Source organism: Charadrius vociferus, unplaced genomic scaffold, assembly GCF_000708025.1.
Source record: "Charadrius vociferus isolate BGI_N301 unplaced genomic scaffold, ASM70802v2 scaffold332, whole genome shotgun sequence".
Classification (NCBI taxonomy): Eukaryota; Metazoa; Chordata; class Aves; order Charadriiformes; family Charadriidae; genus Charadrius; species Charadrius vociferus.
In genome coordinates, this window is record NW_009647418.1 from 2,502,397 (window position 1) to 2,528,637 (window position 26,241).

At 38.4% G+C, this 26,241-nt stretch overlaps 1 protein-coding gene across 1 annotated transcript in view; it reads right to left on the reverse strand.

Moving 5' to 3' along the window:
- Positions 1-15,771: 15,771 nt before the first annotated feature.
- IFT81 (intraflagellar transport 81) overlaps positions 15,772-26,241 on the reverse strand; it is a 43,829-nt gene continuing 33,359 nt past the window's right edge. Inside the window, exons 13-18 of the mRNA XM_009880281.1 lie at positions 25,981-26,070; positions 24,885-24,971; positions 23,224-23,295; positions 23,050-23,135; positions 18,226-18,271; positions 15,772-17,298 (exon numbers count right to left, since the gene is read on the reverse strand). Of these exons, the coding sequence (XP_009878583.1) occupies positions 17,116-17,298; positions 18,226-18,271; positions 23,050-23,135; positions 23,224-23,295; positions 24,885-24,971; positions 25,981-26,070 (564 nt within the window). The 3' untranslated portion in view covers positions 15,772-17,115. The remainder of the gene's footprint in view (positions 17,299-18,225; positions 18,272-23,049; positions 23,136-23,223; positions 23,296-24,884; positions 24,972-25,980; positions 26,071-26,241) is intronic.

Below are 26,241 nucleotides of genomic sequence, written 5' to 3' on the forward strand. Positions count from 1 at the left end.
TTACACCTTGCTGCTGGTTTCCATCCCCGTATCCTCCCCCATAGTATGGGTACAGGCACTGGAAAGTTATGCAGGGAATAAAAAGTTGATTTTAACGGGGTAGATTCGGTGTTCAGCCCTACAAGTAGTTTTACCAACACAGCTGACAGACAGGTCAGTCACACTGTGAACTGAATGCTGAATGAGGCTGGCTGAACTTTTTTTCCCTGCATTACTTTCCAGGTGACCAGTTCTGTGATGTGACTTGCAGTTCTGCTGGTGCCAACATGACTGAGGGATGGCACAGCTGCACAAGGGCAGGGACAGCAGGAGCCCGGAACCGACTGCAGTGCCTTAAACCCAGACTGAGATTTCAGGACGCCAGCTATACCCTCGGTCTTCGGAGGGTTCAGTTAAGCAAGCATGCTCAGCGCTTATCTGGCAGCTGTCAGATAAGACTGGGTTTGCCTAGGACTGTGTGCTGCCTTCTGTGGTAACTCTGTTGGAGGAGGAGGAGGAGATGGCATAACTATTGTTTTCTTTTTCTATATTGTTTAGTGATTATTGCGTTGGAGTGTAGGGCCAGTTGCTTCCCTGGTTTCCAGTTCCTACTCCCAGGTCTGCTTCTGCAATTCATTAATAGCCTGCTTAGACTAAAATAACAAACAGTCATGGTGCAGGTACCATAATCACTGGTGGTTTGAATTAGTATGCCAAACTGGAAAACTAGATGGCTGAGGAGCCAGCCCACACTCATTCCTGCCAACTGTGTTGCAGGGCAGCTGCATCTAGCAAGCAGACAGCTTGGGAACTTAAATTTAAAATCGTCCAACAAGGATGAGCAAAGCTAGCCTTGAAGCACTCTGAAGCTCTCTCTATACTAGAGATGTACCAGCTTAACAAAATGGATTGTGAGTCTATGAGGTTAAACCAGGTCGAATCCTTAATGCTAATGCAAGATTTAATTCTTGCAGATATTATTCTAAGTTGTACAGACAGGTCACTAAATACAACAAACTGTGAAAAATATAGTTAAACAAATTTTGATCTGTGTATGTAATGATTTTCACTGGTTTAAAGCACAGGTAAAGCAGCGTGAATTCCAGAAGAAGACAACCTCTGTATTGTTTGTTTGTGTTTTTTTTAAACCAAGTACCTTATATTCTGAAGCACTTTTAAATTATGCAAAAAAGAGAAAAATATGTATCGGTAGGTTTCTTAGGCTGCAGACAGATGTTAGGTCTCCAACAGAGAGTGGGCCCATGTATGGTCATAGTCAGCTAGATGTGTTGCTGAGTGGCAGTAAGAAAGGTGAGTGGGCTTTGGAAAGCTGTCTGATCTCAGTGCACTAGCAAAGTAATCAAAACTGAATATGGGCTGTGCCCTACTTAGACTTATTCTGACTATTCAAAGCTGTGTATCATTTCATGCAATTTGGGATACAGCCTGGGCTCTGTTTCGGGGGTGTGTGTGTATGTTTTTTACTGTATATTTTTAAAAAGAGCACCCAGTTCTGAGGAATCTATTCCCAGCTAAAGCACACAAGCTCTGGAAAGGTCAGAGAGAGGCATCTCTAGCTTTGGTAAATAAACAAATCTCTTCTCTGTGGCTGGGATGTTGTATTAATAGCAGTAGATTTGGTTTCGCATTGTGGAGCTCCTCCTGTTTCATTGCTATTGAAGATAAGAGAACACAAAATGTTCTGTCACCCTCCCCATGAGAAAACAAGCCAACAGGCAGAGACTATTATGTTTAAAGATATTACTGAGGCAAAGACTTGGAGAATGCAAACAGTCAGGTTTATATTCAGTAACTACTGGATACCATAGCTGGCACACCAGTAACGCAACATTATTTAATGTCTTACATGAAAGAGTTTGCAAGACAAAATCACTACAGTAGAAATAACCTAAAAATAAGGGTTGAGCCTTAAGCAGATAGAAGTTGATTTTTCCCTTTTGCATTTTTCTGCAAATTGCTGCAAATTGCAGCAAAAAGTAACAGGTCTTTTCTGCTTCTTAACCTATTCACCAGTCCGCTACAATCTGTTCTACTTCAGTTTGCAACCTGGAGTTATTCAGACCTTCGTTGCAGAATACTAGGATTGGAAAAGTTTCTCCAAACAGTTCCTGAAAGGAAAAGATTTCTTGTAAAATTGTAAAGCCCTCTAACTTGGCAGTAAGCATGTGTATAATAAATTAACCGAGCTGTACCCTAGAGCTTCTCTACACAAGTTATTTGGGAATAATTAATTCCAAAATTCTGCATGTGGAATATTTTACTTTGGAATATGTACTCCTGAGTGGAAGGCAGATTTAGCCTGTGTTAGCTAGGGGGTAAGAAGCGTGATGGGAAGAAATTAAGAATTTATCCTTAACTAGTTAACATATATGACACGTACAATTGCTTTTACAACACTAGGCACCTATTACCTTAGCTAATACATGCTTAAGACATACCTCTTGTCCTTAGTGGCACCTTTTCTCCAGATCGGGCATCAGTCCAAAAAGGAGACAGTCTTCTTTTCTGCAAATAAGCATCTTCTGTTGGAAAGCAGATTGCTAGATATAAGTAAAAATAAACACAAACCAAATCAGATAATTCTCCTCTGAACAGTTGTTTTCCTTGCCCTTGAATTGTCATCAGCCACAGACTTATTTCTTTCCTTGATGCTCAGGTAGAGAATCTGTTCAGAGGGGAGTTCTTCCTGCCTGCAGAATGTATTTTGTAAAACTACACCTCTACATAGGCTACATAAACAAAGCAAATGACTCAACAGAAAAAAAAGAGTTACGTGCACTCAGATCTTTTCCTCTAGGGATATTTTTACTGCAAGAAAATAAAAATATTGGCAGAAGACAAAAACACTGAAATCACCAAAATTGTTCTCTCCCCAGTGTGAGTCCAACTGGTCTGGAATTTAATTTTTGGATGTGGTGCCTGATGTGGCCCTAAGGTAGGAGTCCACCTTTCTCTCTGTTGTGGGAAAAAGAGACTCTCTGCTGAAGTTAAGATGCTGCTTATATATAAGTGTTTGTAAGTGAATATCACTTCCCATCTGCTATACTCATTGCATTTTACAAAAAAAAAGTTTAATTATTTCTTCTAGATCAGTACATACGCAAGTTCCTCTAAAAAATTCATAAGAAATTCTGGGCAGAGACAATGGACTTATTTGACAGCTACCAACGACTCTTTAAGATGATTATAAATGTTCAGAGAAAGTAACAGTCTTTGTAGTTAGGAATAAAAAAAAAAAAAGGTAATTGTTCCATATTGTAGCTTCCTTACCATTTGAGAACAAACCCAAATTTAATTCTGCCATCACAGGAATTTTGGCTGAGTTAAATGTGAGAAAAGATTTCAATTTTGAGCATGAAATTTCTTTTAACTGTGATTTCTGATACAACATATGCCATAGAAATGAGGAAAAAAACGCTGCAGTTCGTGTGAGGGCCTTCTGATCTTTCTGAAGCATCCTATGGGCCTCAGTCTGTTAGTGCTTGAAAAGATTTAATAAAGGTGGTTTTGGAAAAGAATGAGTTTTATTCGTACCTGATACCAATAAGGTTTTCTTTTTCAAACAGGTTTAATAGTTATTAGAGCTGTGCTGTGAATAAGCTATTCTAAATAAAATTAAAATTTTTGCACATAACATTTTTTATTATGTCACAAGCTACTAAAATTGAAATACTTACTTTTACATTAAGAGATACCATTGTGAAATTTCAAAGCCATGTGTAACCCACTACATTTATGTACTGACCACTGCAAAAGTAGTGCTAGAAACAGAGCGTACCAATTTGAATTATTCCAAAACTATCATGCTCTTAAAAGTCAATAGACATTAAATACCCAATACATGAAAATCATACAAAAATCCATTCTTTTATAACTTCAGTATTTATCCAGTTTTTTGTCTTTCTAAACCAGAAATCATGTAAAGAATGTCTTTGAAGCTGAGCTTTTGTGTAGTGATTTTGGCAGATTGAACCTGATATTAAGAACTTCAGTCTCTTTGAACAGCACCTGAATTTTCCTGCAAGGTATAATAAAAGGCAGCAAGCAGACCCTCAATTATATAAGCAATAATATAACTGCTGCTCTGCTTGACAAGGTCATAATCTGATTTCTGGTTATATATTAACAGCGACAAATTAAGGTACTTCCAAGAAGACGGATATCCAACATTTTAGTATTCCATGTCTTTTAAAAATGTCTCTTTTCTTTCAAGAATGAAGTCTGTTCTCTGAGTTGCAGCTGGAGAATGAGGGCAGTGCAGGCCACCCCAAATCTCAGGAGATCAATAGTGTTAGCAGCTGATGATCTAATTATGGATTATTTGGGTCGGACTCTTTTCTCCAAGCGAGGTGTGACTTGATTTACTCAAAAGAGGTTAGTTCATTCAGTTCATAGGGGTTACAGCATGAGTGAATCATTCCCCCAATAATTGCCATCCTATTAATCATAAGAAGAGTCTAACATTTCCTATAAGCAGACATTTTGATCTTATAAGAAGTTTTTTATGCATATCTTAATGATACTGCATGAATTTCTGGCAGTTATGTATGTTATTATTACATTTGCATTAGTTCTGTATATTTTTAGTAAAGATCAGAAAGCACTTACTCCAAAAAATACTGTTACGAATGTTTCGTTTGGAACGTGTATCTCTCAATTTTGCAAAGTCATATATCCAAAACAGGCTGTCATAGTGCGTAGTCATTCATTCACCTTAAACTAACCATGATGATACAGGGTTTATTACATATTTTAAATGTTCATTGCTTGAGAGATTGAAAAATATTGTCTGCTTGAATTACATTATAACCCATAACTGGATTCCAGTATTTTGGAGTTTTCCACAGTTTCTTGCATAAGCATTTTTATAATCTTCCTATTGTCCTATTTTACCTCGTATTAACTATCTATCAGCCTTACAGAACATGTACAATGTGTCAGGGCATTAATGCAGCACTGAATAAAACACATGAAATTCTTCCTTACAGTGAGCAAGGCTCAGTGTAAATGGTGGGGTACGCTAATTAGGGCAGTCTGTTTTCTCTTTGGTTGTTCAAAAATCATGCTCAGGAGGTCTGAAGGGATCTGTCCAAGACGTTACATCAGGAAAGCGACTTAGGCTGATTTATACCAGTGTGTAGGCAGACAGATTTCCAGAACTTTATGTTCTAGTTTAACAGATGCGTACATTCTGTGAGGGGAGGACAATGAATTGATGGACAGAAAAACATTCCCTGAAAAATCAAAAGCCCAGGTGATCATTCTGCAACTTTGTATTTATTTTTTTTCAGAATCACACAAAGGAGAGGAGTGTGACACCTCTGATAAAGCTAATCAGAAGTTATGAGTATTAATTTCCTGACTTCCAACACTGATCGCCTGGTAAGCATTTCTTAAATGATAAAATGTTTCTGTCTGATTTTTTGTTATTTAACTCTGTGATCACTCAACATCCCGTTAGGGGAGTAGGTTTTGATGAAGGGGAGATTTCACCTTTGTTTATGAGCTTTTTAATAAAACAGTTGTTTTTCTAATTTGTCTTCAGGCTGTCTTGAGCTGATCACTGACGCACATCGAGGACAATAGGAACCTATGCAGACAGAGGTGCAGTTCTGCAAAACGTGTTCGTTGACAGTGAAGGCAGCGTAGGAAGCTCCAGACCCTTGTTCTCTACGTCCCTGCCCACTCGCTCCCAGCTCCTCGCCTGCTGCTCTCTACCCCTTGGGTTGTGCTTTTACAATTATTTGTGGCTATAAACTGAGTAACTGAGTTAATAATCATCTTTCACCAAGAGACTGTGATAAGCCTGACCGTGCAGCCCCACAAGGAGTTGTGCCAGCACAACTGAAAAAACATTTCCACAGTAATTGCAAGCTGGTTTAGACTATGGTACCACAGAGCAGAGCAGTCCCACCTCTTCTCTCAGGCCACCACTTGTTTTTTCCTAACCATTCAGTCACGTCTATCGCTGCATGCTAGTGTAATCCATCAATGAATATACTGACATAGAATTTTTGAACTTATCTGGGACAGGATTCTTTTGCGAAGTTACTGTCTTTCATAGGCTTTCTATCTGGGCAGTCTGGGGTTTCTTTACAGCTGTTTTGGTCCACGGGTGCTGTAAGTGGGAGGGAGTGTGCTCTGCCCATGACAGAGCTTCTGTCGTGTTCTTCAACTAGCCCAATGTCCTGGTTTGAGGTAAAACACGACACCCACTCATCTCAGTGTAGACCCTTCTAGCTTGTTGACAGCACTTCAAATAATAATTTATTTTTAAAAAATTATGCAAATAGCATGAGCCAGTATACAGTATCTCATAGTATCTTATACTGCATTTGTGGACTTGTGTGTCCACAATGTGTGGCTGCAAACAAGCCTTGAGAAAGAGGTTTTCAGATGGGTCAGTTCTCCAAAACTCTTAACATGCCGTCAGTCATACAAGGAGTTTGCTGACGAAGCACACAGTGGTTACAACTGGAGCAACATGAATGGGGGGACCGATTTTTTTTTCCCATTAGTGCAGCAATATCTATAAAACAGCAGTCCTATGGGAAAAGAGAATCTTTTATGCTGAACACATTTTCAGATGGCTCTGCTTTGGGCAGAATGGTTGGGATTACTGGAGGCTGTGGTCTAATGGCGGGAAGCGCGTGCGTGTGTGGAATGCATGTATGTGCAGTTTCTCTTTTGAAACCGTTTTGTTAATTTTGGTTTACTGTCTGTGCCTTGTAAAGATAAATTGTACAGAATGTATCAATATATACCAAGTAATGATCTCAGTTAAAAGCAGAGTCCTCGCTACTACTTTACTGGAGGGATCTTGTTTTTGAAGAAGCTTTGGCTTAAGTTCCATACAGTCTGTGCAGCACCCTGCAATTTAAGAAGCTCCATCTCATTTTTTTTTGGCCTTCTTTTGGATTCCAGGTGCAAATTATTGATGGATTTAATCTCCTGGAAACCTACATCCTCATTGTATTCAAGGAGCAACCATAGTATGTGCAGTAAGAGGGCAGGCTTAATCCATGCTTACTTACTGTGTGCTTTATCTCCGGCCAATAATCACCCCAACTTAATTAGCTAATGTTGTGTTTAGGTATTCAATATTTATGCATCAGTGAAGCAATAACATTGCAAACCACTCTATTTGTTGAACACCCTTTTATAAAAACTGGATGTACCCATACGGATTGTTTCAAACAAAGATAAATTGCACCAGCACTATGTATTTGCAGGTAGAATTGGCTCTGATGCAGCTACTGGATCAAAGGAAAATTCCCTTATTATGAAACTCCAGTATCCCTGCCTTTCCATGGGGAATATAATACTGAAAGCATTGCTGAGCCTGCTGTGAAGAATTCATCTGATTCTAATGGAACTACAGAGTAACAGGCTGTGCATCTTGTAAGTAAGGAGTACATTTCCATCAAAGCTATTTGAGCTGGTTTCAATTTTTTTGTATTGACTAAAGAACCTTTTTTTGGTCTTTTTTTTTCCAAATGTGTAAGTTTTCTTTTGAAAATTTTAACTTTGCATTAAAAAGTTGTGGGGTTTTATAAACATGATTTTTCTTTTTTTTTTTTTTTCAAGAAATAATATGAAAATTTAATTTTTTTGTTCTATTGAGACTGAAATTTTTCATGGGGCAAATCATTTTACTCCCCTGTGGTATCTGCTTGTATCAACAAAAGTTCAGTTTTTGTTTAAGGCCAAATTTATCAGACTAACCAGGAGCTGTCACCATTGACTGGGTTATTCATTAACTGAGGTTACCCTGGATTTGTTCTCACACATAAAACCAAAATGTAGTGCTCCAGTGATAAATCTGCTGCCTTTCTATTTGAGGTTCTAATTCCAACCAATTCCAGCATGCCAATACACTGAGGAGTAGACCAGACAAGCAGCAGCAGCAGCTTTGAGCACAGCTGCCTGGGGCAATAAACCAGAAGCACAAACTCTCTCATCCCTCACCATGTTCGAAGCCAGCCAGTTTTTCTCTTGTGGTGCTTTCACATCATTCATCTTTACATTTTTTGAAGACAACATTGAATAATATTCAAAATCTCTTCATTTGCTCTAGATGTTTTTTAAGAAAAACTAGAATTTCCTCTTGTTTCTGTGCTTGGTTATATACTTAATATGTTTCAGCCACAGCATGCAGCAGGCACTTGTGAAAAACTGAAAATGTACCCAGAATAGGCACACACATAAAAAGTTGCCCCAGAGTGCTGTATACTGGTTTATAACTGAGACGTAATCTTTGTTTGCATGCATGCATGCACATGCACACACAGAATGTTTCTATTTAGGACTGCTTCTCCTGATATTTATCTCTCCAGGATTATAAAAAGATCTCAGGGTAAGAGAAAATCTCACATTTAGTTTTGTTGACTCCACTATCTCAATGAAGGCAGTTGTGATGCTTTTTATGTTTGAAATTCCTTGTCAGAATTAAATTAAAAACCCCTTCAGGAAACAGCTTTACATTTGTCTGTATCATATTTGTTTATCTGTATCTGTTATGGCCTGTTCTGTTACACATTTTAATGAATTATCACATTGCAAATGTACAGACATTTTAGTTCTGAATTACTTTTTAGGGACTGGCAGGGGTCAGATGAGGATACTCAAAGCTGGGACACTGACGACTGCACTGGGAAATTTTGTGACGTTTGCTGTATCATTCCTTTATGTTCCAATACACCAAACCTGGGGTAAGGACAAGGGTTGGGGGTCTAAACGACCACACTCAGGACAAGACTTGGGAGGTTTCTCCGGGAGATCAGGCTGGGAACCCTGGGCATGCCCCAAGCCCACAGCCCAGAGACAAGGGCTGCATTCCGAGTTTTGCTTCTGTTTTGTTCCCTACTGTGGTTTGTTCATCTAGAAAATAATATAAATAGCAGGCACTTGTTTATCTGGCTATACAGTCAGCAGACTTTACTAAGAGTTGTTTGTAAATTATTCTGAGATTCTGTGATGGAATTTGCTATACCAAATACCAAACCCGATTTGTGCATATGCTAATGTAGTCATGCTCACATACATACAGGTTCACAGGATCAGTCGCTTCTCTTAAGCTGTCCCCAAATACTTTACATGAAAATGCCATAAAGTCAGGGAACTGGATATACTAGAGTTTGAACTTCAGCCATCATTCATTGTAAGTATATAACAGAGCTACAGAAATATGCATTGACACTAAGTGTAATCAAATGAATATAAACAATATACTCCCGAGTAGTCTATTTACATGTGCATTTGCATAAACCACTTATGTCAAATAGATTCCACTGGCATGTCTAGATTTAGTTTTGATATACTTTGTATGTGATCATTAGGTAACACCGGACAACATTATTATTGAAGAGAGTAAATGTTGTACAGGATACATGACAAGAATACTGTCCTCGGTCAATTCTGGTTTTATTCACAGCAGCGAAACTGCATTATCATTGCAACAGACTAATTCCATTTTGTTACAGAAGGCAGTATGCCTATAACAGAGAGTAATACAAATGAATTAGAAGATATTTATTATATAGAAAATTAAGTGCAAACTATTTAAAACATCTTAAGTGATTAGATGCAATAAAATTTTACAGATACAATTGCACAGCTGGCAAACCGAAGTCAGAAGAAATCACCCCACTCTAGATGTACAGAGAACCTGGCTCCCAACCTTGGCTTTTAAACTTGAGGCTTGACAAACAATATTTCTCCTGCGATGTGGACAGGTGGCAGTCCCATCATCGAGCATTCGCCAGCATTACCACGCTCCTCATTTAGACTTTACATCAAGTCTGCGTGAGCTCTGGCTTGAAATCAGATTCCTCATGTCTATAAGCAAAGACAAAGGCTAACGCTTATTTATTAACACTAGTTCTAAAGAAGCAAAGGTATTACATAAAGGACCGCTGTTCATTTAAAGGACCGCTGTTCACAATATTTTTAAGGGACGTGTGATACATCAGAAGACTTTTTATGTGTCCATTTAAAAGTAACTGTCGATTACCTAAAATAATTCTTACCCTAAACAGACCGACACTGCGAAGAAGGTACAGAAAAACAATTCTACAATAGCATAAAATAAAACGGTCTCATTTGTGGGTACACAAAAGGATTAAAGAGTATAATTTTACTCTCTTAGACCAAATGAAGTCCTAAATTGGAAAAGCAGCTCCATCCAAGGTCGCCTCTGTTGTTTCCAAAAATATCTTGAAACAAACGCAAGAGGGGCACTTTGTTGGGTGTTATCTAGACATATATAGTTTCAATCAAATTCTTCAAGAAGTGTCAGAATAAAAGTTGAACATTTGTTTGACACTGCCAAGTCACTAGCAAGTGAATCCCTTCAAAGGTTGAAAATAACTTTGATAACAGAATTAAGAATTATGGGATGTTTTGTTTACACTTAAAAAAAAAAAAAGCCACAGTAATTTGGGATGGAATTGTAAACACTTTTTAGACATTTCATAAAAGGATTGTATAATTCTTTCCGCTACACGGGGTGAAGTGTTACAAGGTTGTGTTAATGATCCCAGGAAAATATTTATAGTGCTTTTTCCAGTATTTGATTTCTCTCTTTCCAATTAAATCAACAAGCAGAAAAGAACCTTCAGTGTATACAGATTTTCAAGTGATGCATTTCACATACAAATGGTTGAAGTACTGTGCAGTAAATAAAAAATACAAAAGGAATAGTAAGCACAACAGAAGAAAACCCACTATGAAGTATGCCACTCTCCACCTCTTTGTTAGAATTCAGATTGCTTTCTAGTTATTAGCTGTAGGAGATATTTTCCTTAATTTTGAGATGATGTTGTCATTGCCCATGAAATAATAAATGCCCAATTTTCATTACTGTCCCATGAGCATTAACTAGATCTCTCACTGTTGCCTGGCTCACTCATGCAGATACCTGAGCACTCGAATCAGCCTATGTAAAACAAAAATGAAGTAGAGAAATCCTTCAGGACAAAAGATGCAATATGAATGTAAATCATTAGTGGAACAGGTTGTCTGTGGGTGACTTTCAATGTTCTGATACAGTTCTGTTTGCCTTTTAATATGCTATAAAAACATGGCCAATCTTTAAAGCACAGAATAAGGGAGATGGGTACAATGTTTTATAAATACTTTTAAAACCTCAAAGTTTTGGAATGTTGCAGTCCACAGAATGCTGTTTTAGAGCACTGCATCATTTAAATAGCAGTTGATAAGCAAAATGCATCATTTTCATGTGATTTTTAATTTTTAAATCTCCAATTTTTATAATCCCAAATTAATCGGCCATTTTTGCTTTTGGTAATTCTTCACTGATGGCTCTGAGATTTCTGTGATAACTGCAAAGAAATGCCTAGACACTAGTTTACTTGCCAGAAAATGCTGCAATAGTGTAAACGAAGTAAACTGCTGAATTATTCATATCTTATAACCTTAGAGTTTCAACTGCTATTTAAAAAACAGTAATCCAGTAAAAAAAAAGGCATTAAACCCCGACAAATTTTAATTGCAGAAATACTTAAGATTTTTGTTTTTTTTTTCCCCAGTATGAACCAGTTGTAAAATTTATAAAGAAATTGTGAGATTAATTCCTTCAAATGATTTCCCTTACATGGTTATTATTTGTATGTGATGTATGCCTTTATGGTTTTGTTGTTGTTGCTCCCTAAGTGCCAGGCATATTTCCTGTTCTATTCCAGGGAAAAGAAGTAGGGAGAGAGAAAGGAATTTATCTTTGAAAATTGGTAAGATCCCATTTTCCATACTCCTATTAACTGCATTTTTCCGGTATTAGCAAAATGTGCAGGATTTGGCTTTATCCTTTTTAAAGAGTAGACCTAATTAAGTGCTTATTGTATAAATGAGTGGTTTTAAAACTTGAGCAGTTGCAATAAAATGTAGCAGCCTAAAAATGACATGCTATTCTGTACTGACAGTCTGAACTGAAACACTATAATAGACATTGGCTTGTGTGGATGTATTTGCAGGAAAAGAACTCTTGTTCTTGGCATTCAGCAAACGTTGGTTGTGTGTATCCTAATTTGCAAAACCATACTTTTTTCCAACTATGAAGAATGCAAATTCAAAAAAGGTAAAAATATACTTTTAAAAATAATAGATATAAATAATGCCCTTAAATACAAGGCAATGCATAAAGTTGTAGTTTAATGATAAACACTATAAATACTCGGGCACTACATTTGAGCAAGACAGCCTCTCCTAGATGTCTAATAAAAATCAAACCGTATCACTAAGGACATGTGTATTTTGGTTGTTTGTGCTGAGAAAAACTTCCACAAACATTTAATTTTTTGTTATAAATTAGAATGCGTCTACAGGAACATTGATTTGTGTTGGATGAAAGTTGTTATTTTAGATAATTACAGTTCTTTTTTATTCTCTGTGTCTTATAAATCTGATGCCGGCCCTTTAATTCCTGCTTGTTCTGTCAGGAGGAAGAATACAGAGCTAAATCCAGCAGACCTTATTTTGGCAAAACTCCCACTGAAGTCAGTGAGGGTTTTGTGAAAGTAAGGACTGCATGATTTGTCTCACAGTTCCTTCTGATTATTTGGAATATGTTTGCTGCCCCCCTCAAACAGCAAAGCTCCTCACCGAGTCTGACATCACTGCGGCACAGTGGCTTACAGCGGGTTTTTTTTGCCTGTAAACTAGAATCATGCAAATCAGTGTAATGCAATTGTGAAAAATACCCTTTTCACCCAATGACCTTGGAATAAAACGGATTGCCTTGGGAGTTTGGAGACTGCTATTGTGGAACTAACACTACAGAAACAGCAACACCGAGAATTTGGAGAACTCAAATTCATGCCGAGAATTTAAAGAACTCTTTAAAGAACTTGGAAATAGGTCAAATTCTCATTGTTAAAAAACAGCAACCCAATTGGGTGTTGCCCAGACAGGTGGTACTTTCTGATAAAATTGTTGATTCGTGTAATACTTCCTCACTGGAACACTGGCATGTCCATGAAAACTTCAGTTCTGTTTCCATTACAGATTGCAGTAGAGAAAAGCAGCTGAAGAGTTAACACCCACAGGGCACACGTTCAGATTGAGTTCTTTCATTTTTTCACTTAAGTCTGAGCAAACGCAGGGCCAATGAGAGAAACCAGATCGGCAAGCATCAGCGCGCTCCTCATCCACAGGCAAGAGGACGGAGTAACAGCTTCCCACACTCCACTGTGTCAATGTGTCATGACCTTTCTCCCAGGAGGACACCTTTCGGGTGACAGCACTTTCACTCTCCGTGGTCTTTCAGTCATACATCTGTCTGCCTTCATGTGGAAGCTGGCTCCAGGCTCGCCAAACGCCGCCAGAGTGGTGATTTAGGAATCGGACTGATACTGCCAAATGGCTCTGCATAGATCCCTGGCTGAGGGCAGCCACCAGGTAGTTAGCAGGGAGCTTTCAGTTGCTGCCCATCTGGGCCAGACATGAAATACTGATCTAAGGAGAAGCAGCTCTGTACTTTATTTCCAGTTCCCGAACCAGCACGTCACTCAGACAACAGATTTTATATTGCTTATTGCATACTATAATATCCATGCTTATTAATCAGAACATCCTCATCATGAGGACATTTTGTAGGCACTGAACTGTTGCTAAATACTTCTGCTGTAGTGTATTTTATAACAGTGAGCAGCATCATACTGTAGGGAAGTCTTATCAAGAAAGCTCTGGAAATCTGTATATTTAAACATAATAAAGACAATAGCAGGGCCTAACTTTTATGATTCTGGGCGACTATATGCATACAACCTCATTAGGAGTAATATTCATTTGAGTAAAGATACACAAATAGGTTACTTAAGGAAGCCTAAGAACGTTTCTTTTATTTATTATAATTCAAATGGAAGTAAAATGGTACCACTAATAAAATAATATGGTACCACTAACAAAATAATCTGATATCCAGATGGTAAAATGGCTGGTCATATAACTCGGTAGATGTACAGAATGTTTTCTGATGCCTATTTCTGATGCCTGGAATTATTTCGTCTCTTAGGTCCATACAGAACTTGCCTGTAGCTCTAAGGACAGCTGAAGTCAACATGACTAATGCGAAACTACAGAATACTGTAGTAGTTTTGTAGCTGGAATGCTTCCTCATCCAGTCCCGGGTAAAGATATGGTGAAGCCTTTTTGAAACCACTGCTCGTGAGTGACTGGTTGGATCCGTGTTCCAACTGGAAGAAATCTGGTAAGTGCTGAGGCCCCAAATTTAACTATGCACGTTTTTTATTGATTTGGACCTTCACAAGGAAAAGGCAGGGATTTTTCCATATGGCATGTTTAATCTTATTAGTTAACCAAGTAGGCTATTAATAATAACAAAAAAAACTGGAAGTAAGCTCTTTGTTGCAAGTTAGGAAGTAAAGATATAAATGTGAAATTCAGTCAAGAGTTTTGAACACTCCCATCAAATCATGAACTAGGTGGAAAAGCCAGTGAACAGAATCCATTAAAGTTGCATTTATTAAATGTCCACTTATATAAAAAGCTAAAAATAGCGTTTGAGTTTTTCCAATTTTCTTTTCATAACAGTTATTATGATTTTCTGCTTCATCTCAGAAAGTCATTTTGCTGCTGCTGTAGTGTATAATCTGTGTGCCCTTTCTTGGTGCAGTACAAATGACAGAACACTAATCAGATCAGAACAACAATCACGTCATCTTTGAGTAACTAGCAATAAACTGTTTTTACAAGGAAGAAAGATGAACTATTTTTAGGGCAACTCTGAAGAGAAAAACAGAAAATGATTACACTCAATCTTACTCTACATCATTGCTATGAATTTCAAAAGCATTGCTTTTTCCTGGGCAGCAGGCTAATCCGTATGACACATCTTTGCATAAATGGTCTAGTCAAATACGGGGGTTTGGGTTTTGTTAAAAGTTTTGACTTGACATATATAAAATCGCCTTTCTCCCTGCTCTGTCTGGTGACTCTGAACCATAGGCTGATTCCTAAGGAACCTAAATGCCCATTTTTGGTGATTATCCCATGTTTTCAGCGCATCTCATATCTAGTTGTCTGTGTTATTTTACTATTGCTGGCAAGTATTCAGCATACGCCTCCTTTAAGAGCCCAAGTATATGACTACCGTAACTTTCCTCAGATCAACAGGCCCTACAGTACAACGCAGGTGAAGTACAGTAATAATGGTACAGGGCTAGCAGGGAGAAAATGTAGAGGTGTCTCTGGAGATGGCTGTGCCCACACTATATAGTCTGCACACATCCTTTTCCTGAGCTTCTCCCTTCCCGATCCTTGTGGTCTCCCTCCAGTGCCTTACTGAAGCCTATTCTCCTGCCGTCTGATCAACTCATGGATGCAGCGGGTGGTGGCAATGCTGCACCATGTCCCCACCCCAGCCAAATCTACCTGTGCCTGTGTCCTACACAACAGCCTTCCTTCCACCCTCCCTGAAAATGTGCGTAGGGCAAAATGTGCTGCTTCTCCTTGTCCTGGGAAAGATTAGCGTGCAGCTGTTGAGAAAGACTATCTTCAGCTATTCAGCAGTGTGGGAGGGCTTACATGAGGATGTCCTGGGAATCTGTGGATCTGAGACCCACTCCTTACACATACGGGGCGGTTTTGAACCCTTTGGGGGCATCTGAAATAAACGTCATTAAATGACCCATTCAAACCTCTTTTGCCTGTGGCCCAGCAAGCTGCTTGTCACTAATAATTTACCTTTTTTCACTTAAGAAATGTAAAAAAAGCCCAAACGTACAGTCAAAATGTAGTCATCAGATTTTATTTTAGTTCTGTTAACAAATATATTTAATGCAAAGGCAAACTAGGAACTATATAATTACCATACTCTTTCTTGATATAGAAAACAGCAGAAGATCTCATAGTTCGGCACCAGAGAAAACGAAATTATTTTTTATGTCCTGAAAAGACATTTTACCTCAGGCAGGAAAAGCTAAAAAAACCCAAACCTATCTAGAAATTCAACAAGCCAAGAGACTAAAGAAGAACAGCAGGAGTTCTGCTCCCGCAGACTTATCTCTCTGCTTCTGATCTTCGTTTGTGGCTAAGAGGCGCTCATCCGAGATGATGAAGTGTGGGGGACAGTTTCGAGCCTCACCTACATTCCTCTACCCTGGGTCTCATGATGCAATTTTAAGGGCAGTGACAGTTGCCTGTAGCTCACAGGTCAAAGCCGGAGTACAGGGCAGCCTTGCCTGTCTCCCTGTTTTGCACACCCCAACATATGCAAGAGCCACTCTGCCATGTTTACATCCATCAATATCCCTCCATCCCTGGGACGACCCTCTTTGGGTAGTGTAATCACTTTGGAACCTGCTGCAGAGACAAAACAGCACAAAATGTCCTCAGTGGAGAAAGCTTTTAGTCGACCACCGTTTACACTTTCTCATGGGCAACTCAGAAGAAATAGAAGAAGGTATAAGGAAAATACATTTGTTAAAAACAACAACAAAAAGATAACGGAAAAATCTCAGTGTCCAAGTAATTGTTCTCAGAACCTATTCCCGACGCTGTAGCAATGAACTGTCTCCTGGAAGCACAATCAGTTTAATTCAACCGTGCAAGGAAAGTATGACTAGGAGTGTGCAGGCAAGGTCTGCGCAGCTCAGAGCGAAAATGGCTCCATTCTTGCCAGTCACACTAGATGAATAAAGACAATAGGGAAGGAGAGGGCCAAGCCAGGAGGGTCACAATTACACAATATCAAGTCCCAGGCCTTGCAAAAACGTAACCTTAGTGATACAGAATAAGGAACACAGCAATTACCCAAGTTTTCTGTGACCCTGGAGAAGGATTTCTTTTCCTTTGATCTCTCTGCAGATGCATGCCATTCCCAGCCTCATAAACCAAAAGATTTACGACGAGGTTCACCCTAGTGCAGCTCTTGATAACTGATCTTCCTAACCATGTTATGTCACTGAAACGATGGAGGAAAAGCTTTGTAGAGTGGTTAGTTGCTTTTTGTTTATTCGCCAAAAACAAATGATGTACAACAAATACATGTAGAAATGATGAAAGCAACGATATTTAGTACGAGGTTACCTTTAGGAAGCCAACACAGTCTTCCTACTTCATGTTGGTAGAAGAAAGAATTCATAACACCAGCCTATCTTTACCTCCTTCCTGAATGACTTGACCAATGGCTGTGTGATTTTGTTGTTTCAGAAAACATTCTCTCTTACATTCCATTAACTGCTCAAAATCCTGCCACATTTTAATTTGCTTCATATTTGGCCCGTGACTTTCCCGTACAACTTTCTGCTTTTCTCGTAATTTCTGTTAAAAATACAAAAACATTAGATTTTTGGAACAGTTGTGCGCCACAAAAATTGCTTAGCTAAGCAGCTTGGAATGACAAAGGTTTTTATATGCTACTGAAATATTATTATCACTCCTTGCAAGTGATAAATGCGTTAACACCTGGGACTCAGATATCTGCTTTTTTATGGATCTACAATGGTTTCAACGTTTTAAAACTGTCTAAATAATAGTCTTGTCTATTTGAGAAGTTATGCTAAAATTCTGAGTTCATTTCCATAGAGCTCTTGCAGTGTCAAGCTGCAATGGATTCATATCATGATATTATAAACATGAAATTGATGTTTTACAATGAAACCCACTACTGATTATTAATAACGGCAGCCCAAACCTGTAGAAATCACTCACAGACTCACTCATAAAAAGGAAACTAATAAAAGAAAGATGTTTAGCGTGAGTTGGTAAGCCTAACCTCAGCCATGCTGATCTGAGCTTCATACAAGATTAAAAATGGACAACTGCTTTTGTTTAACACTGCTGTGCTGATGATCCCCTGGCCTTTAATAACAGCGATAAGGCTGACAGGCTCAAAATTTATTGTCTTCAACAGGTTGCTTTATATACAACATAAAATTTGAGCTGGCACAGTTTGTTATGCCCATGTTTCAGTTTCTTATCCAAATGGTTTTCAGGGAATGTGCTGTCACATTAAGCTGTTTGACTATCTTTTACAAGCGGCTCATGCTACACTCTGCAGGAAATCAAGCCCTGAAGAGCAAGCATGATCTCTTTTCAGGGTATTAGTTACCAATGCCAGCAGTAATGGAATTTTCTTTGTAGGCTGCAATGTGCTTTTTATAAAAGACTGACCACAGCCTTTGGTAATAAGCCCCACAAAAATATGAACTGTGCAATGTTTTTACAAGGTGAAAACCTCATTCTTACCTTCCCAAGGTTTTCTTGTTCAAGGATCATTCGTGTATACTGTTCTCTAAAGGAAATATAAAATAATTTTATGATGATTTTATTCAGTTCTATGTAATAGAGTAATAGATGTGTTAATGTAACAGAATAATAGAATAATGATGCAAACATGAAAAATTATGCAAGTACTGGGAGGTTCATAAATGAGATCAAAAAGGAAGCATGAAGAAACCTTTTTGTCATTGACATCGAGGATCAGATCTCTCTGATTCTCTCCGTTGTGTAGTTGGGAAAAGTGATATCGGATCAGTTTTCTTACATTTTTGAAGCAGGCATGATTACTGCTCCTTCCAGCTTGAAGACAACAGCAAGATCATTTAAGGTAAGACATACTTGACGCCTTTTTAATAATGCATTTATCCTGGTGGTATTCCGAGGTTAGCCAGTGGCCTCATTTGTACACGCGTCAGAGTTTACAAATCCACAGCCCGTAATTGCTGTGAATGTAGCGTTAGAATGGGTGGGAAAAGACAGGAATGAAGGGGAATAGTATTTCACCCCAGGTTTAACGAATCCAGTGACTGCAATGGAACCACTGTGCATTCCTCACTTTCAGAAAACAGCCGTCACATTTAGGTGCCTAAATATAGGCTTAGAAGCGTAACTGTTGACATTCATTATTAAAAATCTTGGCTGTACACCTTTGTCTGTAACAAGTGGCTGGATCACTTTCTGACATATGCAAACTTGATACATGAAACCTGACAATATAATATGCAAAGCATAACAGCAGGATTCAGATACATTAGTATGTACTTATCTTAAATTTTTTTTTGATTGTGACAATAAAAAAAAAAAAAATCTTTTCACCGATTCACTTGAAAAAAAAAAAATCATTATATTTTGTGTGCAACAGGTACACTTAGAGGTTGAAAGTTTGTTAGTGGAATACAAAATAGCGCAGTTCATCTAAAGAACTTTCCAAATTACTCAGGTAGGAGAACATTGCATAAAGAAATCCTAATTTCCAGAAAGAGGTATCAGCCTTCGTCACACTTTTGGTATCATCAGCCAAAGTGTGACGATTTGCTAAAGCATGGTGAGCAGCCGTGTAGAATTGTGTTTCTTGTATTCCTTCCATGTCTGCTAAGTACTCCAGGCTTTCGACTTGGGCCCCTGGCCACCTGGTCCTGCCTGCCACACTCCCTGCAGAATGGACGGGCCAGGAATGAAGCTGGATCATTTTATCGTCTCTCACTCTGGGGCAATTCTAACCAGAACAAATCAGAGCCGTCTTGAGGCTGCTCCAAGCGCTGTGCTGCACAGCTGATCCCGAGCAATCCTCACCAAGGAGATGGAAAGCCACAGAGAATCTTATTTCCACTGGCACACAGCATACGTTCACACACATTTGGCCTTAAGAACATACTTTTTTTTGTTAAGTAGAGTTTTCGAAGTAATCATCAGAAGATTAAATGTCTTCCCTAGTAAGTTTTTCTTTACTATTTATAATGATGACTGGAAAGAATGCAACTTAATAACTTCATTAAAAAACCCACAACTTTCTATTTTTAGAGAAGAAAATTAACTTTTCACATTCCTAAGAAGTGACTCCACGGAACAGAGAGTTTATATTCAATAAAGAGGGTCGGAATTAAGACATTTTTTGTTCAATACGTTGTTAGGAAAGTGCTGTTCTATTTATGGTTCATTTTTACTCCGTTTACATTCCAGCGACTGCTGAAAAATACATTCACATTCTAAAAGGATGTCTACAAAAAAATTTTATCCTCTAATTTTATATTTTGCAAAGATCTCTATATTGTACTTGGTTGTAATTCATTTAAATGCGACTGGTCTGTGACCTCCTAACAGAAGGTTAAAAATGTGTATAGTCACCGCGGGAAGGATAATTTCCCTACCTTCTGTGCCCACAGTTAGCAAGTGAAACAGGGACAGCAGAGAGTGGTAATGCTGCGTTCACATTCTCCTCACCATACCTGGAATTACATAGCTGGACTCCCGCTTAATTCCAGCATTTGGCTTTGATGGCCCGTCTATGTGAACGCTGGTATTGTGGATGTTCATTTCCCAAGTATTTGAGTTGGAGCATTTTTTGCTGAGCATCTGTGAACAAGCTCAGACCCTCCCCTTCCCTGGGAGGCCATAAAAGGACAGCGCCTGCTGTCTGACCCGCATTTCCTCTCAGCTGCTCGGCTGAGCTGTCTTGCCTTTCATACTAATGAATATTCACATCATCACTAAGATTTTTCTCACAGCCACTTCTCTTTTCATCCTGCTGCTTAATTTTGCTGTTTCATCGTCTTTCATTAGACAAATCTTCTATTTTCTACAGCCTTCCATTATTTGTGAGATGGAATAAGAGGCTTCTTAGCCTCCACTCACATTCTATTTCCTCATCCTTTTCTTCTCCCACCCTAGCATTAGTAGTTTTGATTCTTTTCTTACTCTTATTTTTCCTACATTGTTTGCTACATAGTGTTTAAATATATTCATGCCTTAGATCCTGGCAGGAGGTCTCTGTGACAGGTATTAATCCAGCCCTTCACGTCCTAGTGACCTCTGCCTCATGTTCTAGAACCGCAGGAGATGCAGCTCCACTGACACCAGCGCAACGTGCCTTGGGGCAACTTCTAGTTCATGAAGGATCTGATGGAGGAAGAAGACCTCATCTCTCAGTGTCTCCTGAGGGAATGCTTGGAGTTTTCTCACTCAGTTTGACACATCACTATCCCTCTCAATGGCCCCATTCCAGAGCACATAAAATCTTAGTGGTCAGCTACTGCCTTTTTTCACTCCACTTCACAATGAGTGAAGAAACTGCCTCTTGTGAATCCAAACGACATTTGATTACGTATACTACCAACTAACTTCCCTTGTTGCCACCACTACAACAGAAAGGTCCAGAAATTATTCTGAAAGGTCCTAAGAGGACAGATATCTTGGGAAATTAATTTATTCTTCCATCTCCTTTGAGAAGTGACAGACGACTACTGTTTCTCTTTTCCCGTTGTGATGTCAGCATGTTGGATGGTCTGAAGCTTTCAAATGGAATGTAGAATTATTGTTAATTATCTAATTAAGCAGTTTATCTTTGCTTTGCCACTCAGTCATGTTTTTAAATTGTTCTGTGAATGGGACAACACTGTGAAGCATTTTGGCACATTGTACAGAAGACTGTACAGGAACCAAAGCTCTGACATGACAGATTACACAGATCTCGAGCAACAATCTGTCCTGTCTCTGAAATACAAATGCAGAAATCTAAGAAAATGCCTCACATCAAGGAACTCTCTTGCTATGACTTTTAAAAGTCTAAGAAATACAGCAAACTGTGGGAATGCAGATTGATGCAGACTGTGAGATGGAGAGGTACAAGGCAGAGCTGATGCCTCCTCTGCTCTGAACTAAAAATTATATACTCCATGGAGATTGCTTGGTACAGTAATGACTACACCTTTAAGGAGACCCAATGCTGCTTTCAAAACATCAGAGTGTTTTTCACTCATTCCACTCATTAAAAAAATTAAACAAAAATACCCTTGATCAAATCCAGCAAACACGAACTTTGAAGCTACTGTTTTGATAAATACTTTCATGACTGAGAAATACTATGGTGAGAAAGCCAAAGACCAATTTGTAAAACTAGTGACAACAATTTAAGTTTGTTTATTTTGTTGACAGCTAATTTTTTGGGGGTCAAAGATGAAACTAGCTGGCAAGTGGAATTTCTATTTTATGCAAAATTCTGGAATTTTGAAAAAGTAAATACAAAGTTATAAAATGTTTTGTTTAAATTTATAAATTAAAGTTACAAATGTTTTGGTTTGGATTTTCCTGGTATTTAATTTTGATGGGGCTGAACCAGCTTGTTGACTCTATTGCCTGAATGTTTCAACTTGTGGACTGTATTAAAAGATTGAAAATATATAAAATTTTAAACTGGATACTTCTACAAAAATATTTTGTATGTAGTACAGCACAAAAAAATCTGTATGTCATGATAATGTTTAGACTTCTTAGCACAGATAATTAATCCAAAATATCTCATTCTCAGAAAACATTTCAATCTTGGGCAGGACTGCATCATTTAAAATGGAAAACTACACCCAAAAAAAAAATCATCAGCTCAATCGATAACCTTTTTCTGCTTCTCTCCCTACCAGGCAAAGGCAAGGCATCCTGAAAAAACTCACAGGATGAAGCAACTTTCTTTATATTGAAGTAAATTAAATTGAGTGTAGAGATGAAGGTTAGTGTGATGGTGCAGAACAGTATTCATTCTACCTCCAGTAAGAACTGCATAGGAGGAACCCAAAATCCATTTAGGATGAGTACACACACTCCTCCATTACTCTACCAGCGATGGTGACAGCTATTATACCTGGAAGAAGATTTCCAAGAAATGGCCAGAATCTGAGGGCAGCATATGGTTGCTCTCTGAGAGGTGGTAGACCTACTCCTGCATGCTGGAGTCTCGGGGGAAACTTGGCCAAGGCGTTACGTCTGGTAGAGGCACGCTTCCTGCAGGACCTCGCTGAAGCACAGCTTCTCTGAGCTTGTGCCAAGAGGGGCTGCAAGTTAAAACCGCTATCTGGGGCCTATAATCTCCGGCAGGAAGGGAAAATCTTTTGGTATGTCTGAGAGAACTTGTAGGTTTACAGCAGTATATACTGGAATTCGCGATGCTTATTTTTAGATTATTATAGTGTTTCTAAATTTATCAGGTAAACTCCTCCAGTTCAAATGCCAGTGAGAAAATTCCTAACTTCAACCTTCGTTTATGAATAGTTTATGAATACCCTATCACATTAATATACTTACCGAATTGCCTTTCGTCTCTCCTGTGGGTCTGCGGAGACGTATGCCTTCATTTCTTCTTTAGCACGCTGCAGCTGTATTTCTAGATTCTGTAAAGAAATACATAATTAAAAAATAATAAATTAGAATTCCTACTTCATTTCACAATTAATAATTTGGTGCCTCTTGTGACCTTACCCTTTTCATGCAGTTAATATAACGGTAGTTGTTTTCTTCCTGAACACACTCCTCCAGAAGTCCTTTCACTTCCTGTAGTGCAAGAATAAGATTTCAAAGGACATCATAACTGGAAGCCCACGGGAGATGCCCCGTGTTGCTGTATAAACCATGAGAGTCCGTAATAGAAATGGGCATAATACTGAATTGATAATTTCTTAAATGTTTATAAAAAAAGACTTCTGTAAAGCCCAAAATTTAAATTGAAAGGCAATTGATTTTTTTAGATTTGCAGTTTCAGTCACAGTTAGAGATGCTAAATGATTGTTAATAGGTGTTTACTAATATGACTGACTTCCAATGGACACTTCACAAGCTCTGCCAAGACTCTTGTTCCTAAGCACATCTTAAGTGCTAACTACAGTTGTGAATAAGCATTTCCTGGAACACATCTGCAAAATGTATGCTAGAAGCTACAGACATGTTAATAGTATGTTAATTAGCTCTCAACAATTATATTGAGGGGTATGGAGATAGTGGGTTACTCCCATCTCTAGATGGTCCACACCAAAAAAACCTAATAATCCAAACAGAATTCATGTACTCTGCGTCACACAGCAGTTCTTAACTCAAAAGCTCTGTCACCATGTGATTTTCAGACCATCAGCTGGAAAGCTGAATTCTACTGTTCGACTGCAAGGGTTTGCTGACAGTCATGTCCAGCTTAATCTGTGGATGTGATTGTCATCATGTGTTAGAAAATGACTAAGATTTGTCTGCCATGAAAAAAGCCTTCATTGCTATTGTAAAATAGTTCTTATGGAAGGTCTGCTTCATAGTAGGTGCATCTGTGCATTCTTTTATTTTGCTTAGATTAAGCCATACAAAGGTACTTTTAGTGCAGGAAAAGAATTATCTATATATCCACCCACACTTTAAATGTATACCTTTTTTATTTTGAAATATATTCCTTATATGGGCAAGGCCTTGAAAAATCAAATCCAGAAAAAATTCACAGATGGCGATCTAGCGAGATAAAGCAGATTCATATAAACATATTAATACTGTCCACACCTTAAAGAATCGCGCTGGTTTAAGTACCTCCCTTCATAAAAGTGCTATAGTTCGAGTAATGCGTACACACAAGCTCTCAGCTATACCTACATGGTTGCATTTTTAAAAAAACTGTTGTATGCAAGAATACAAGATGATCACGTTTAATGAAGTATCCTTGCCATGAATTTCAGGGTGCTAATTATCCATTGGATTGGTTGCTAATTTAATGAATCTAGTAAATGCATATAAAGATTTGTCTTGATAAATTAATCCTTATTTTATGGTCAAATTCTTTCCTAACAGATACTATGTAGGTCAGCAGGATTTCTGGCAGATGCATCTTCTTTTACGACATCCTTGCTAATTGAAGCTGGATGTTGGTGGATAGACTGATGTACCGCTGAGTTCAGTTGCTGCTTTCCATAACAGGAGATGTGTGCGACCGTAGCTCGCCCACAGCAGCTTCAGGCATGATTTGCATAGTTGTGGTTCACCATTGACTCATTTCCACCTGAAGTGGATTTGTACTTTCCACATCCAGCGGGAAGGCAGGGAAAATATTGTACCTTAGTGAGTAACATGTTGCACAGCTTTTATTAATATGCAGGAACAAATCACCATCTTACCTGTTCCAGTGTAGAGCGATTGCTCTCTAACCCCGCTGCACAGCTGTCGTATTGGATTTTTTTTTCATCACATTCTTGAGTTAATTCCTTATACAAAGAGGGCAAAAGGGTACATAAATGACATCTTCAATTGACTGACATGTGACGTTCAGGCAGACGGTGTTCTTGTCGGTCTCACACATCAACCTCAGCTATTGGCACACTCACAGACACTTACATAAACCGAGCGGGCGCACGGGTATTATTACACACGGGGAAGCCACTGGCCTCCACTTGCATGCTGCAGGGTCAGCTCTGTGCACCACAACATAGCATGCAAATTTCCTCTTTACAGCCACATCCACAGCTTTAACGCGTTAGGTTAACACAGCAATGTTTGCAAGAAGAAAGGAAAAACAGTTCTAAAAATAGAGATTAAGAAAGGATTAATATACTTGCTACCTATGAAGAGCCAGCTTTGTAGTTGTACGCAACAAATGCCTTAGCTGGATTTCATTTGCCGACACTTTTAATACAACCATTAAAAGTAAGTGTTCTGGAAATTCGGTTGATAGATAAATGGATAGCTCTATTTACTTCTATGGCAATGAGCCAACTTATAGCAGCTGTGGACCTGAATGACTTTTTTGTCAGCTCTCTATAAAATTCTGAAAACAAATGGATAAATCTGTCACTGCTGCAGACTAATATAGGACTTAGATCAATGTATTCAAATATTTGGGTGAGACATTATTTGCAATCCATTTAAAAAGGAGAGTGTTAGTTGAGATCATTAGTGCCAAGATGCAGAAAAAGCTTTGAAACCAATTTGAAAACTGATTTTCCTATGATTTTGAACTGTGATTTTCCCCCCGGTGTAGTAATTTTTTTTAACTGCTATAAAGAACAACATTTTCAGCCTGATTTTGCGCCTACGCTGTCAGCTTTTATGAATTCCAGTTTTCTACATGTTGCCTGTTGCAAATCACTGTTGACCTATTCTGCTATTTCCAGCTTTCCTTAAGAGTTATATCCTCGTACAGTACTACAGAGAGCTATAAATTAGGCTTATTTGTGATTCTGACTTTATTCACATAGAATAAGTGTTTCTACTAACCTGGCACTTTTGACGCAACTGTCTCAGTTCTTTGATAACAGGAGCTAGGCTTGCCTTCTTCTCTGCTACCATAGTGTTCAGCTTTTTTACCTGATGGAGGGACAAAATACTACATATTAACACTATGATACTAATAGTGCATTTATATAATTAGGACTGTGAAAAGAAAGAGAAGAAAACCAAAATATGGAGAGAAAAAAATGCACGATGAAGCCTGAGCTATATATAATATGAGTTCAGGCCTAATTAACAAAGGGAAAG